General features: G+C 36.3%; 1 protein-coding gene across 6 annotated transcripts in view; it reads right to left on the reverse strand.

Moving 5' to 3' along the window:
* Window positions 1–1642: 1642 nt before the first annotated feature.
* Arhgef9 (Cdc42 guanine nucleotide exchange factor 9) overlaps window positions 1643–17052 on the reverse strand; it is a 157834-nt gene continuing 142424 nt past the window's right edge. For 5 of the 6 annotated variants that reach the window (XM_013121343.3, XM_005081140.4, XM_013121344.3 and 2 more), the window contains exons 8-10: window positions 15075–15318; window positions 7663–7731; window positions 1643–4908 (exon numbers count right to left, since the gene is read on the reverse strand). In XM_013121343.3, coding sequence (XP_012976797.1) covers window positions 4727–4908; window positions 7663–7731; window positions 15075–15318 — 495 coding nt within the window. In that variant the 3' untranslated portion in view covers window positions 1643–4726. Of the gene's footprint in view, window positions 4909–6964; window positions 7027–7662; window positions 7732–15074; window positions 15319–17052 lie in introns of all 6 variants that reach the window. The other variant, XM_013121347.2, reaches the window with a different exon arrangement.

A 17052-nucleotide genomic window follows, 5' to 3' on the forward strand; every position in this document is an offset into this window, starting at 1 on the left:
TTCAGTCACTTAAACATCATTTTAATATCCTTATTGCAGCATGCCAACCTCTGTCGCAGAATGCCTACTTGGGATATGTGGATTGAATGCAACTTTGCAACTTTCTGACAGGACTGGAGAGAGCCATAGCTATTGTAGAGAGATATGCAGCCTGGCACAGGAACTTACCTGAAATGACATATTGTTGGAGACCTCGAGTAAAAGTGACAGTAGCATCTGAAGCCTACAAGGACCACTCTATGCCAATTCCTCTTCCTGATTCCTCATAACTAGATGAGACACCATTATCTATACGACACTAATAGTCTACTGGAGAAGGCCACAACTAAGAGATAAATATGATATACAAGCAGAAGAGTTTGCTTCTTAAGTCATCAATTGTGTTATAAATTCAGCTAGGCAGAAATATTATTCTGCAATTGCTAAAGCTTCAAGTGGCACAATACAGGATACTCTCATTTTGTAGTCTTGGGATTTGCAAGGAAAATCAGGGCCAAGTAAGATCTATTTCAAAAGTACCATAGCCACGTCAAGAAGATGTCTCTGGAAACCAGGAGAAATAGGTGAATAAAGAAATCTCTAATGGTTCAAATGCCAGTGGGCTAAGAAGCAAAGTGGAGGCTTAAGTAACTGAAGCAGTGAGTGATGAGAAGCAAAGTCCACACTGGAGACCTTAGTTCTCTGCCCACTTGTACTTGGTTCTGGAGACAAAAACGACCTGGAACTGCAGTTGGTTTTGCTTGTTTTGGAAGCTGTGTTTAGAAAATCCAAGAGATGGGTCTACTAACGACTGCACAGAATAACATTCATATGCTGTTGGTATCAGTTCATTCCACATTCTTGCCTTCCCTTGTGCCACTGAAAACCTAAGACAAAAGAACTCTTAAATCAGTTTCAGCAGCGGTGGAGGTAGAAGATAGGTGAGCAAGCCTCAGAAGGTAGGTTGTCCTAGCAAGTCTCTTTTAGCCTCTGTCTTCCACTGTCAAATCCAGTTTATAAACTCAGTCATTTTTTCCCATTTCTAAAGCTCCTAGAAAATAGTCTAGGAAGACTGAAATCAGATATTGCCACTTACTCAGAAAGAAGTAATTACAATTTAATCCTGGAATCCAGGGAAGCTGGGAATTGGTAAGATATAAAAAGAATGGCAAAATCTTGGTCACCAGTGTTAAGAAGGAACCTGGAGTGGAAGATTCCTAAGTGTTACAGCCTTGACTACATTAAAAATGCAATGTTGAAATTATCACAAATACCCAGGATGGATATTAGAACTGCAGATACAAGGAAAATATTAGAAATGGGCAATTAGGTTTTGGCAAAATTCCAGGTAAAAGGAAAGATATTCTATCTATAAAAACATTTTAAGTGCTCGTGACTACAGGTTCAAACTCTGTCCTTGTCTTCTGCTCTTCCAGAAATGATAGAAATGTTTCCCAATAGTCCATGTAATGCTTGGGAAATGAAATATCAAAATAAGTGACCCAAGATAGTTGAAGCAAGTACTCTTACACCACACAAATTGTCTTTATTTTGCAATTGGTCACTCTCTCTTTCTCTCTCTCTCCATCTCTCCATCTCTCTCTCTCTCTACACACACACACACATGCACACACACACACAAATGGCACAACTGTGCCTGAAAGTCTTTTTATTTCTTTTATTGAACTCCATAAATATTTTCATAAGGCTTTATGTCATTACAACATCTTTTTGTTGTTATTAAACATTTCCAAATACACAATTTTGACACTTGTTTGACAGGGTCAAACAGTCAGATAATAGAAACAAAAGAATAAACTGGCAAATGCAGAGCAGCAGGGGTAGTCAAAATCACTGTTGCCCATCTATTCACCCAGCCCGCCCCACCCCCAAAGCACTAAAATATCACTATTTGGCTTCATACTAGAATTGTTAGAACTCTCTTGTTGCTGTCCTTAATAGACCAATTAAAGATATACACATAGAAAGAGGATGAGAGAAGAAAAGAAAAATTGTATTTCTGTATTAGGACCTCCCTACAGTAGAATTCATAAAAACAAACTGGCAAAACCCTTTTGGAAAGATAATTCAGGCCTCATTGTGTTGAGGAAAAGGGAGTACAGGGCCATGCAGAAACAGAATTATAGAATTTGGGGGGAATAACATGGTTTTGGGGACACAACAGGTTTAGATACTGAGTCCAGGTAATTTAAGCGTTTCCCTTTGGGCTACTGGCCACTGATGTATTTTGAGCCATAGGTGTGGGGGTGGAGTAAGTCATTTCAATCAAAGGAGAGCTGAATTGGGAATGCCTTCAAAAATGACTACACATCGTAAGGTCAGTGGATTGCATGGAGAAACAGGATGGTAATAGGCGATACCCCTGATCCTGTAGCCTTGAATGTTAGACTCAGAAAGGGGAAGAGAATGACAGGGTCTGGCCAAAATATACTATAGATCCAGCAACATTTCAAAGCAACCCCTTGTGGTGTGCCCCTAATCCCTGCAGAAAGTTGCCAAGGCCAAGTCTAGTGAGGATGGGTAGAAAGTAGGAAAAGAAAGTACCCTAAGAGAGGCCTGCATAGGAAGTGAAACATCTTTCAGTTTGCCAAGGGATAACATTGTAGTCTAGGTGCTAGATGCCAGAATCCTTGCCATAAGGGCTTAAGTAGCTCTGTCATGTGCTGAGCAGTGATAGCCAGTCCCGAGCCCTGGTCTTCTGCTAGCTCACCTTGCATAACTATAAAAGTTTGACAACTTGTAATTTGTTTTCCATAGGGAAAAGATTGCCAATCTGGATAGGGCTTAGTCTAGGTCAGAGAGCACCATGAAGTGCCCAGTGCAGCTTTACTGAAGACCTCATACATCTGTGGTTGCTGCTTAGGAAGCTTAGGGCCATTCATGGTGAAGTATTTTCCTGACAGGTCCAGAACAGACTCAAGCTCCAGATTCTGGATAGCATAGGTTTCCCCACTTCTTTATATCCTATTATCCTCACTGTCCAAGCTCTATTCATACAAAGGGCCACCTGACGAGGAGGAATAAGTACTTCTATACTCATGGGGATTGTGAATTTTGTGGGGAAAGTTCTGGTCAAATGGAAAGCCTGTCAAGAACCGACTTCGGTGTTTTGCCTCAGATCTTTTTCCCAGAGGTAAATATAGCCCTAGGTTTCTCTATCACTTACCTCAGTTGTCCTGGGATGGGAGTATGTCAGAAACAAGACCTACTTTGAGTGCCAGAATGGCTTGAATTATGCCAATACTCACAATCCTCTGCAAGGAAGACAGAGTAAGGGCAAAGAAGGAGACAGAGAAGATTATCCATGCAATCTGCTAACAGTTGAGAATGTTTCTCATAATTCCAGTGGTACTAATTTAATTACAGGTATATTATCTTGGATCAAGCCTGTCTCTTTCCGTGATAGTCCCCATCTTTCCCTGTATGATGCTATTGTCAATCTTGAACTCTTTTCAGGTTAATCCGAAGGTATCTAATGATCTTGTTCAAGCAGATTTTGTCTTGAACCCTCCATATGCTTCTAACAGTGATGCCTTAAGAATCTGAAAATAGAAGCAGGGATGACCAGAACACCGAAATAACTGCTATATAGAGAGCCCCACCTTACCCTACCTATTAGATATATGCTGTATGGGTGGAGATAAATCTCTTCCCCTGGAGGCAGAGTCTCCATTTCTTCACTTCCAGTTTAGCTCAACCTTTTGACTAGGGAAGAGACAGACTGAAAGGGAGATTGATAATAAAGGGGGCTTGAAAAAGAGACTAATGGACAAAACTAACCCTTAGATGAAAAACTTCAATGACTTAGCACTGCTGTTACATGGGAACCCTCAGTGCTAGAAGAAATCATCTAAATAAAAAAAATAACCCCCTAACAGAAGCCTTCTCTACCCTCAATACATTGTTATACTCCTTTGTTTCTGTTTGGTTTTATATCCTTCCACAATACCTAAAACAGTGAAAGCAATAGAAATACCAAGCAGATAGGTCACAGGGCACAACATAGCATGTCTAGACTGGCACAACTGTGGACACACGATGCTGGGAAAAGGCTGTTGGTATAACCGCAGGGCTACAGGAACATTTGCATATGGTTGCATGAGGGACAGGAGATGGAAATCTTCCCCTTCTCCATGGAAAGTGACAGAGAGAGAGAAATGAAATTCCAAGCCCACCACAAAACTTAAATGCAAAAGTTATCAGCATCAGTATCATCAGGAAAGGGAAATAAAACAATGCAAATACTCTATGTAGTAATGACAGGTCAGTGAACCAGAGGAGAAGATAGGTTATCTTAACAGGAAAAAGAACAAAGAGAAATTCAGTTTTTGAAAGAAAGGGGGAGGGGAACAAGGTTAAGAACTAAAAATTTTAAGAAGGGAATCACATGTTTGGAAATTAGTGGTACTTCTTACCAACTACAGATTTCAATTTCCCAAAACAACAGAAAATGGTTTTGGTCCTTCTCTGTGTGTGTATACGTATGTATGTGTGCATGCATGTGCATGCATATGTGCACACATGCCCACACACACATGTGTATACTTAAAGGTCTGTGTGTGTGTGCCACACACACATGCGTGCACACACACACATACACACACACACGCGCACACACACACACACACATATATATATATAAATTTTCAACAGTGCTTCTCCGAAAAAAGGTCCATCTATAAATATAATTTTATTTATTTTAAAATTATCTGCCTTCCTATAGGTATTATTTTTTGAAGGGGGTTAACCTACTGAAGTTTTGCCAGAATGGTGACTGGCTGCGTTTCGGTTCAGTGAACTCAAAGACTTGAGACTGAGCGATGCCATCGGGGACCAGGTACTGGCCCTGGTTTAACGGGTCCTGTGGTGGTGGGTAGGAAGGAGGGACTGAGCGGGCAGAGTTGACACCTAGAGCAAATAAGAGATCAAAAGATAAGAGTATAAGTTTAGTACCAAGTGGCTTCTCAAAGTAACCAATGATCCCTCACAGTCCACTAGTTTAGAGTTTTACCTGGTAATATATTGAATATCCCTAACCTCCAAGACTGAAATACTCTGAAATTCAAGCTAGCAATCAGAAAGTTTCGTATTTTGGAACTTTTAAGATTTTCATCTTAAAACTATTCAATCAAAAAAGTCTATGCAAACATTCCCAAATTCAGAAAGTTTATAATCTCAGGTACTTGGGCTCTCAGGCATTTTGAGTAAGGATAATCAATCAGTACTGCAAATTATTTCTTTCCCAATCACATATAACACCACATCCTCCACCATCTTATCTATTATCACAAAAATTATGGAGTGTTACTAGCACTTGTTTGACAGACAAGAAAAATAAGGACTAGAAAGAAATATTATACCCAAGGTCTCATGTTTATCTAGCAACAAAGAAAGAACTAGAACCCACATTTGTTGACTTCTTGGTTAGTTGCTCTTTCTAGGAGACCATAATCCCTGATTTAAGGCTTGTTCCTCTGAACAACCTAACAAAATCCTTTTATTTCTAGATTTTAGTTCTCTTCTTCTCCAAAACTCCCTGAAAGTGTCAAAAGTACTACTGACTTCAGTACTTTCCATAATGCTTAAGCACAGTGATTCAGTGTTTTGCTTTGGGTTGATAGTGATAAACCTGTATTTAATAGAACATTGACATCAATAACCGAAACAGAAAGGAAATTCATCATCAGAAGACATGATTCATATAAATAAAGGAAAAATGGAATCTTTTCAAAGCATACAGTTTCAATGGGGGTTGTGACCACCACACCAAAGTTCACATTAATGGAAGATTCAAGGAATCTAACCACCCTGTCGGTACTCATAATATTAACTCATTGTTAGCTATTGGCACATTCAAAGGAAGAATTAGGTTCTGGAGCCATTTTTGAAGTGGCAAGTGCCAGAAATGGTATTTGATGCCAACATATAATACAGGGACGTCAGGGAGAACTTTGTCATGTTCTATTTTCCATTTTTTGTTTCAAGCTTTTGATGTCAAATCTATGAACTTCTTTGTTTTATTTTAGATCCTAAAGACTTTTTGTACACTTTTTCTTAGACCTCTATAGTTTGATATTTAATTTCACAGTGAATTTCTATTTGTTACACAAGGTGTAGGCTTATATCAAAGTTCTATTTTGTGTATGGAAATCTAATTCAGCACTATTTGGTGAAAAGGTTGCACTTTTTCTGTTTCCTGAATTGTTGTTCTGTCTTTGTCAAAAATAGGCCACACATACGTGTCTAGATCTATTTAGGAATTCTTTGCCATTAAACTATCTGTAACGCCTCAGTTAAATGTACCTATATAACGAGTGTTGAAATTAGACAAATTACTCCCATTTTATTTTTCAAAAATTTTTAAGTTATTCTAGATTATTAATCTGCTTTTTAACTGGCCCTAAAGCCTATGAAGATGGAGGTTGTATTTATGATTCTGACATCTTTTGTATTGATAAACTCAATTGCATTGGTGTATGAAGAATTAGCACTTAACCCCAATAAGTTATATATAAATTCTGAAAACCAAGACAGCAGAAAGTAAAAAGATAGCGAAAAGGTCTTTATATCAGCCAGATAACCCCTCAGAAAAATAGATGGTTGACAATATCCCGTGGTATACAAATAACATGAGAAGGAGACACTAGAGCAATTACTTTTCTAATGATATTTACATTAGCGCTATTTTGTCAGTTTTTGCTCCTTCATTTCTAGAATTCATCTAGAGCTAATGAGAGCTAAGGAGAGAACAGAAGAAAATGTCTGGGAAAAGTGATGTGGCATCAAATCCTGGGGACAGTGAAAATACTGCCAGTAGTAAAAATAGTTGCCAGTAATTGAGATGAGACAATAAAATGAGCTCTTCTTTCAAACAAGAGATATCATCATCATCAGGACCCTGAGATGAAGAGGAGAGAGCAGTGGTCTCAGAATCAAGATGACTTAGGTTAAAAAATCACTTTACCTTGAATGTTTTCAGTTTCTTAACCTGGAACAGGGGCTAATAGTGCCATTTTCTTTGGGTTACTATAAAGATGAAATGAAAGAAATTAAGAAATTTGATACTAAGTACACACTCCATTAAGTGGAAGGTAGCTCCTTCTTTTTGCTCAACTGAGCACTTTAGTTTTGTTCTGGTTCATGAAAAAGAAAAGAAGAACTATTTCATATTTAAGTTGATTCTGTTTGTATTTTAAATTTTCAAAGGTATTTCAGTGTTTGCCTCAAAGAAAGACTATCTGGTTTCAATTTGAGGCTCTTCACTTTGGGATGGGGCTACTGCTTAGGTAAGTATTTCTAGATAGCTGAAAGGAACCTGAGAACATATCCCTAAACATTTATATTAATTAAATAAATTATATACATGCACTATTACCTGCCTCTCTCTAAATTATTCAAAAAAGTTAAAAAAGACAATGGTTTTGATTTTGTTTTGTTTATCTAGCCAATAGCATGGATATGACTACCCTATACCACTTACTCCCAATAATTAAAACATTAAGAGCATTTGTTACCTGTTGTCAAGGATACCTGTGTAGCTGGGTACTATTCCAAGTGAACCCCAGTATGGAAAGGAGCCAAGGAATGTGAAAACACATAGCCTATGGTTTCTTAGTCTCATACAGATAGCAAGTGGGTCTGAAGGAGAAAAGGCAAATGTACCTTTCTGTTTAGAGGCTTTTCTCACAGTCATTGCAGCCTGCCTCTTCTGGTTTTCAGAAATCTCAAAGCCTACAACACAAAAGAAATTTGAACTTTATTATAAAAAAACAAATACCTTTATGTACTGTAAAAATGAATATATCTTTCATTCCAAAGATATCTGACAAATATATCAAAAAAATCCCAAACAAAATAATGGCAAAGTTGTAGGGAAAGATGAACTTTTAATCACTGCTGGAAGGAGCATAAAATGGTATAGGTATTAAGGAAATCAATACAGAGGTTTTGCAAAACATTAAACATAGAGTTACCATAACACATTCCTCAACACATCCCCAAAGGACTCTACATCCTACTCTAGAGATACATATTCATCTACGTTGGTAGCTGCTCTATTCATAATATCCAGGAAATTGAAACAGCCTAGCTGCCCATCAACTGATGAATGCATAATGGAAATGTGGTACATATTCACAATGGACTTTTGTTAATTCAAGTAAAACAAAATTATAAAACTTATAGAAAATATGTGATAGCAGAAAACTATATTAAATCAGGTAACCCAGATGTAGTTTTCTTTTATTTCGGGCAATGTTAGCCACTGGGCAAGAAACTGCCCTTGCCTCAACTGACAGAATTCTGTACAAATTGGACAAGCAGGACACAAAAGAAGGTTATTGCTAAATTTTGTCAAGACAAGGTAAGAAGATCCTTCAAAATTCCTGCTTCATATGAAAGTATGTCAGATATTCTAGGACTGTAGGCTGAAGACAGATGCCACAATATTGCAGAGGAACCTGGGGTGACTGTCCAGACAGCCAAATGTTTATGTTATTCTTATAGTTTTGCAAAATGTTTGTTCTGCATTTCCTGTTTACTCAAGTAATATTTTATCCTTCTTGGGTCTCTGATGGGGATTGAAGACTTGATAGTTTAGTTTTCCTTGTTACCAAATTGCTGGGATTGGTGTAATAAAAGGCTGAATGGCCAATAGCTAGGTAGGGGAAATAGGCAGGACTTCCGGGCAGAGAAAAAGAAAGAAGTTCAAAGACAGGCACCAAAACAGAATGCAAGAATTGTTTATAGCTATTATTTAGCTTGGTAGAAAAACTACAAATTAAAACACTACAATGTATTAAAAAATGACTAGAATAGTATCAGTTTGTCAGTACATAAAAGTGACTGTTTGAAGAGATAGAAATGTTCTTTGTCCTAATTTGATTACTACACATTGTACACATGTATCAAATTATTATAATGTACATCATAAAGATGTATCTGAATAAATAAAATTAATGTTAGAAAATAAGAACTATTCACTATCAGGAATGAAAATGAGAGATAACCACAATTACAAAAAAATATGAATGTTATTAATGATGTTTAGTCAAGTACAAACTATCTAAATCATAGTATAAAGGAAAAAGCTATATAATATGAAGGACATTATAACATGTTCTTGAAGTAGGTGCGGATAAGATTAGGATTAAAAAACAAAAGAGCATTCTCTTAGAATGAGGAAATAACAAAAATGCTAAGCTTTCTAAATTTTAAAAAGTTTCGTACAATGAGTCAAAATCTAAGTCTGTCTTTCTTGGGTTTAGAATAGTGGAGTTTGATACTCATATCAAAGAATAAACATCAAAGAATTGCTAAGAAACAACGATGAAGAACTACACAGTATAGTCTTCATAACCAGAATAGTGAAAAAGAATAGACATTCTAAGACAAACCTAAGTATGTATGGACAGTTACAGTCTACAAAACTGGAAATTTGTTTGTGAGTAATACACAGTTGATTTAGTATATTACTGCTGGTGCCATTGGCTATTCATCTGAAAAAAAAGAGAGTAAATGTACACTACATTCAAAGAATAAATTTCAGATGAATTTTGTTTCCAATTTATTTTTAAAAAATTTCAGAAATTGTTAGGTGTTGGTAGTGTGGATCTCCTTAAGTAGAATAAAAGTGGGAGGCAAAAAAAAAAGAAATAGTAGGTACGTTTGTTAAAGCAATTAACTTTTTTTTAGCAGAATTAAGCACCATGAACAAACTGGAAAGACAAATTGTAAATCAAGGAAACTATGTGAAACTGAAAACTGACAAGGTTTTACTATTTTCAATATAAAGTAATACAAATATATATTTTTCCTTTTTCTCCTTCACTTCTTTCACCTTTCTGCCAAAATAGGGATGGAGTGCTGAGCCTGCTGTATACTAACTACTGAGCAAATCCCAAGCCTACAAATTTAATCCATTTTTGAGAACATAACATGTAAAAATTGGGGTATATGAATTTTATAGGTGTGTTTCTATAAAAAATCATCATGAAATATAATAAATTTTACACATATGTGCCACACACGCACACACACACACACACACACACATATATATATCATATGTATACATTTGTTTCCTCTTCTATCCCTTCTTTAAAAATAGTCTAAAATTGGCAGTTTTTTTTTCATTACCAGTAACTCACATACTATAAACAATTTGCAAGTCTGTTTGTGATTGACACTGCTTAGGATTTTATTTTAAATTAAATAAAATAAGAACAGGTAAAGAATATTCAGTGTTAATTTCACAAAGAAATTGGCAAGAAATAGCAGTTATATGGATAAGTTGAACTTTAGTAAGTGAAGTAACAAATTAAAAAGTAAATATTATGGAGTACTGGTGTAGATATGGAGAAATAAGTACCAAATCATATTGAGGGGTAGACTTTATAACTTTTCTGATACATAATGTGTATGCATATGTTTATACACCTTCATATTCCCTCATTCCATTTTAGACTGTTTATGCTGCAGGAATAAAACAACAGTGTATAATGAAATATACATGTAGATATGTTTTACAGCAATATATTTCATGGGAAAAAAGCTAGAAATAAGTGTTTGGAGAGAAGGTTCAATAGTTAAGTGCACTAGCTGCTCTTAAAGAGGTTGTGAGTTTGGTTTCCAGCATCTACATGGTGGCTCACAGTTGTATTTACCTATAGTTTCTGGGAAATTGATGCCTTTTTCTGGCTTATACAGGCTCCAGACATGTATGTGGTGCACAGAAATATATGTACACAAAACACACACACATAAAAATAAAATAATAACGATAAGTTTTTAAAAAGAATAAATTAGCTGGAAACACACGTGGAAAATCTATCAAAAGGGGAATGATTGCTCCATTTCCATACGGCTATTATACCAATGTTAAAGAGAAGCACGTGGTGCCAGTATTGATGTGCCAGTTTGACTGGAGTATTCTCCTTAAAAATATAGGGATCATCATGAAGGAATTTCCCAGGTGTAATAAAAACCCCTAATCAAAGATATGTAAAGGGCAGTATCCTAGATAATATGAATGGGCTTGACTGAATCTGCTAAAAGGCTTATAAAAGAAGTTCGAGGTACCCAGTGGAAGAATTTTTACCTGTGGAACAGAAGTGCATACATAGAGAGTCTCTGTTACTAATTTCTTGTAACTGATACCTTTGTCTCTACTCATGACTTTCCATGCCTGCCTCACCTCATGTCCTTCAAATGCAGGAATCACTTGTCCAACCTTTGCAATCACACCAATTCCTTGTAATAAAGCTTTTAAATCTTGGTTATGCTTCTCTGTTTGAAGTTCAACTGATGTAAGGAAGTATATAAGGTTATATATCTAGATAGTTACTATGAAAAATTTAGTTTAAAGAAAAACAAAGTCACAAAGTAATATGTAAAACACATTTTTGTGAGCTGTCTGTGTGTCTCTCTCTCTCTCTCTCTCTCTCTCTCTCTCTCTCTCTCTCTCTGTGTGTGTGTGTGTGTGTGTGTGAACAGTAAGGAGAGAGGGAGAAAGATAAAGCACATGGGGTAAGTATGGAAAGAAACAACAAATTGTCAGTGTTCATTATCTCATAGAATATGAGTGAGAGGATTTTACCATTGAATCATATATATGTTATGGTTGTTAGTTTGATGTTATTGTGGAACTCCTAACAGTGAGAGCGGGTGGGGGGTACTTCTGAATCTTTTTCTTGCTCTTGGGACCCTTTTCCTCCTACTGGGTTGCCTTGTCCAGCCTTGCTATGAAGGTTTATGTGTAGTCTTATAGCATCTTATTATGCCATGATCAGTTGATATTCCTGGGAGGTCTGAAGGGAAATTGAGAAGCAGTGGATCTGGGGGAGGAAATAGGAGGAGTAAAGAAAGGGGAGGCTGCAGTTGGGATGTACTGTATAAGAGAAGAAAAAAATCCTCGTAGTGCCTTCTTTTTTAATAAATTAAAGGTATACTGAAATTCAAAGTATAACACTATCAAATAAACTGTTCTTTATTCTTTATAAAAATCACTCAAATTTGAAATATGTAATTTCTCATGAGATTGTTCATTAATTTTCTAATAAGAATTAGTCAATTATTCATGAATAAAACCACTAGCATTTATTAAATTCTAATTAATACTAAAACAAGAGTGAGAGGAAATGCAAAAGAATGCTTTGTATATTTCTACTATGATTTAAATGCTTATCATGGTCAACATTTATAATTAAATAATACAACAAAATTATGGCAAACATGCATGACAGCTATAAAGATAATAAATAATTGGTAGAAATGCTAATGAGCTAATATGAAATGAAAAGTGGGAATAAAATTGCATTTATAGAGATAGGTGTGAAAGAAAGAGAAATAGTCAGGAACTCTCACAGTTTTATTTAAATACAGATAAGAAAAGACTAGAAGGAAATATATCAAAACATTTACAAAAGTTCTTATTACAGTGTATGTTATTGTGATTTTCACCATTTGTGGTATTTTTTGTTTGTTTGCTCAGTGTTTTCTAACTTAATGTAATTAGACTAGAGGAAAAGACACATAAATCCATATCTAAAATGAAAACAAAGATGACATAAGCCTGTCAGAAAATAATTTATGGAAGCTTTTAATTAGAAGCAGGTCTTTGAAGGCACAAGTTATTAGGGCATTATATGGGAGATATGGAGCTAGAGGCAGAGGGAATGGCAGAAATCTTTTAATTAATGCATGATCTATGAACTCAGATTATCTATTGATAGGTCTAACTTCCAGTATCTCAGTATCATTTTACATTATGTCTCAAATGCAATGCTTGTACTTTAAAAGGAACTTGACTCTAATAAGACTTTAAGTGTGTTGTCAATGTGGACGTTAAGATATAGGAAAACAAGTATTACCCTGTCTTTCTGGTCATCCATCTTTTATTCTGGGTCCTTTCAGTCACTATCATGGTATGATATAACAAACCTTTTGTGCCAGAACTCAGCAGGTAAGTATATTTTTCTAGAGGCAATTTCCACAACCTTGAGCATATAGGCATTTTAAGGAACAATTCTATTCATATAAAACATGGAGCAAAACAAGAAACTTTTCTAGGAATTAGAAAGGTTGATATATCTTATTTGCTGCCTTTCTCCCAGTGCTGGGGATTGAACACAAGACATTATGCGTTCTAGGCAAGAACTCTGTCTTTGAGCTACATCCCTGGACTTTCATTGTTTTTTTTGTGGTTAAAATTTATTGTATTTTATTTACTTCTTTTTTAATTTAAATTAGAAACAAGGTTGCTTCACATGTCAATCCCAGCTCCCGCCCCCTCCTCCCCCAGCCCCCTACCAGGCCTCCCAGTCCCTCACCCAATCCCCAAATGTTTCCCAGGTGGCCTTTCATTTTTAAAAATGAACTCCCACTATAGTTCAGGTTGGCACTGAATTCATGATGCTGTCCAGGCTGGCCTTGAACTTGGAATCATCCTGCTTTCATCTTCTGAGTACAGAAATCACAGGTATTAAACATTGTACCTGGCTGATATTTTTATTATAGAAATAGTATCTTGAGGAAGATATTAGATTGTATTCAATAAGCTAGAAATCTATAGGCACAAACCATAGCCACATTAACTGCTTCAATCCAAAAAGGATGTTTTATTCTGAATCTAAATGAAATAAGTAGTTACAGTTTTTGATATTGTTGTATTTTCTGTAATTTATTTTTAAATAGTTCTAGAGTATGATGACTAAGTGCATATTTTTTATTATAAGTTAATATCTGAAGTAACTTTATCAAGAATTAAATACTCAGATGCCTTTGCCACTGGGAGTAATACTACCACCTTAATGGAGGAGGCCCAAATAAACTGTTTTAGACATAAGTTTTCACAAGTTAAAATGAATGAAATTTAAGGTGTGTACATGTAATTTGGCCTTCTCAGAACTCAGAATAAGAATGAAATAAACCTGTAACTTGAAAGAGACCTGAAGTTTGTGAATAAAGCAGGTCATTTCTGTCTTAGTTAGGGTCTCTATTGCTGTGAAGGGACACCATGACAATGGCAACTCTTTGTTTTTTCTTTTTGGTTTCTGAGATAGGGTTTCTCTGTATTGTTTTGGAGGCTGTCCTGGAACTTGCTCTGTAGACCAGGCTGGCCTCAAACTCACAGAGATCCACCTGCCTCTGCTTCCCAAGTGCTGGGATTAAAGGTGTGCACCACCAACGCCTGGCCCCTGACAACTCTTAATATAGGAAAACATCTAGCTCAGGTGGCAGCTAACAATTCAGAGGTTCAGTCCATTATCATTATTGCAGGGAGCATGGCAGCAAGCAGGCAGACATGGTGCTAGCTACATTTTGATTAAAAGGCAATAGAAAGTGAATATCTGAGACACTGAGTGGTATCTTGAGCATATGTGAGATCCCAAAGCCCGCCTCAACAGTGACACACTTCCTCCAGCAAGACTGTACCTACTCTAATGAGACCACACCTCCTAAGAGTGTCACTACCTACGAGTTTATGGGGGCCACTTACATTCAAATTACCACACTTTACCTTGGTCCTCATCAGAATTATGCTGCTACTTTCTACGTTTGAAGTTGGCTAAAGGCTGGGGATGTAACTCATTAACAGTGTATTTGGCTAGCATGAACAAGGCCCTGGCATGTATTCCTAGCAACACAAACAAAGAAAGAGAGCTATCCATATCATTGGTATAACTCTACCAAATCTGCATCGACAAATCATTTCATAAAACATGTGTTCCTCATACACCTAGAAATGAAGAACTCTGTGAATTTATGGAGATTACAGAATAGCACGCGTGTCTCCTTTGTGTTTGTTTACTAATACATATGTGTATGGTAGGGGAGAATTGAGTTGGAACTAGAATTTGGTATAATATTCCTATCTGGAAATAGATAATAGACATGAAAAATCTTTAACTCATACCTGGTATTTACACAGACTTAGAATAAGGAACCACCATAGTGACTTAGGTCAGTTTGCACCAAAAATCTTCCCTTTGACTCTAGAAAGATGAAACCAGTTGTAACCCTCTATGGAAGGTTCTTCATAATTACATTTTTCTTTCTGCTCTCAGGTCACTTACCAATTTTTTCATCTTCCTGTACCATTTTCCTCTCTTCTCTGAAAGCTCTGAGCCAACGTATTTTCTCCTCCAGTTTCTTGGCAAAGAACAGATGAACTTCTTCTGTTTCCTTGTTATGAAGCTTGAAAGCATTTTTCATGCTGACATTAAAGTCATCATCTCTGCCATCTTCAATGTCAATTACCTCATATTTATCCATGTCAATGCGCCCTTTGTAGTATAGGATGTCTCTCCGGATTAGGTCCTAGGTGGGAAGAAAGAGGTTATTTTGTCAGAAGTATAGGCAGACTGAAGCCAGCAGAGGTGGCACATGGTTACAACAGGACACAAACACGGTCATTATTCTGGAATATAAATGGAGATTTTTATGGTCTCAATACATGCACTGAGATGACCACTTGGACACTAAGAAGTTCGTTAAGGAGATGCTCTTAAGAGATCTCCCACATCCAAAGACTGTTTCAAACCCCAGCATCAACCACTGAAATGTAAACTGCTCATAAGCAATAGAAAGGAGTATGCAAAAAAAAGCGCTATCAGCAAGGGATTTTTCAGCTTCCAAAAACTTGGCATGATTACCATAAGCATAAAATAAGCTTGCTAGAATGTGCTGAAAAACTCAATCAGGATGCTGAGAATAAAATATTAAACAAAAGTTCAGTGGTGAGAGTTCCTAGAAGGTCATAGACTGTTGGACAGGAAGAGTTAACTGTAATGTATCTAATGCTTTAATACTTGGTGTTTTGGGACAAGAACTACTCTGACAGGAAAAGTGGCTAAAAGAGAGTAAGGAAGGTATGTATATCCACACAGATGAATCTCATGATCTTAACTAGCAAAGCAAAATTATAAATGTGTACAAATAAAATGTCCTTTGTCTTTTGTTGTTTTACTCATCTGCATAGAATTTGATCACCCTAATTATAGTCAGTGAGGCTCTCATCATAAGTCTGGTCTTAGTGGTCTTATTTCTCTATTGCATTTTAAATGGTATATTGCATACCACCCTATGCAAATCTATGACCCCCAAACACTCTCATTTTAAATCTCATGTTAATTATTCACTTCATTTCCTTTCCATGTGTTTTAAGCTGATTTCTATTTTCCACAATCAACATATAAAACAATGCTATATATTTTAGAGACATATAGAAGTAACAAAGTTATAATGAAATATATGACAATGATATATAGAAATTCAGACTAGAGGAGAAAATGGAAGAAGTGAGTCAGAAATGAAAAGGAACATGTCCTACTTTACTTTCTATTGCTGTGATGAGCAACATAACCAAAAGTATCAATGGGGGAGGAATGGGCTTATTTGGCTTATAGTCTTCAGTCTATCATCAAGGGAAGTCAGGGCAGTAGCTCAAGGCAGGAACCTGGAGGCAGAAACTGAAACAGAGACTATGGATGAATGCTGCTTACTAGGCTTGTTCCTAGTGGCTTACTCACCTACCTTTCTTGTACAACCCAGGCCCACTTCCCCAGGGATTGTATTGCTCACAGTGGCTTGCACATTGTATTGCCCTCTTCTCAGATGATTCTAGCTTGTGTCATTTGAAAAATTGAAACAGCACAGTGGTAAATTAATTAGCAGTCGTACTAAGATATGTATACTATATGCTACAATAACGACATATGCAAAATATGCCTATTTGCATAGTAGTATGACAGTTTAGAGGCTAACAACTTCATTCTGCTTAGAAATGAGGAATACCACATGGGAGTGAATATATGCTAGTTATTGTAGTATAAGCTATGATTTTCAATGTATTTCTGTCAATCTCAAATACCCAGGCTTGAAAATATAGGTATTATTTAACTGTTTTGCAACCGATAACCATCACATAGTTCTTTTTACTGCTATAATTATTATAAATACATAATATACCTAAAAATAAAATGGGAATACATATGGGTTCGGATCCAGTGAGTACCCCGCCACTAAACTCAGACAGATCTCTTGGGTACTTGT

This window comes from Mesocricetus auratus, unplaced genomic scaffold (assembly GCF_017639785.1).
Source record: "Mesocricetus auratus isolate SY011 unplaced genomic scaffold, BCM_Maur_2.0 Super-Scaffold_100003, whole genome shotgun sequence".
NCBI lineage: Eukaryota > Metazoa > Chordata > Mammalia > Rodentia > Cricetidae > Mesocricetus > Mesocricetus auratus.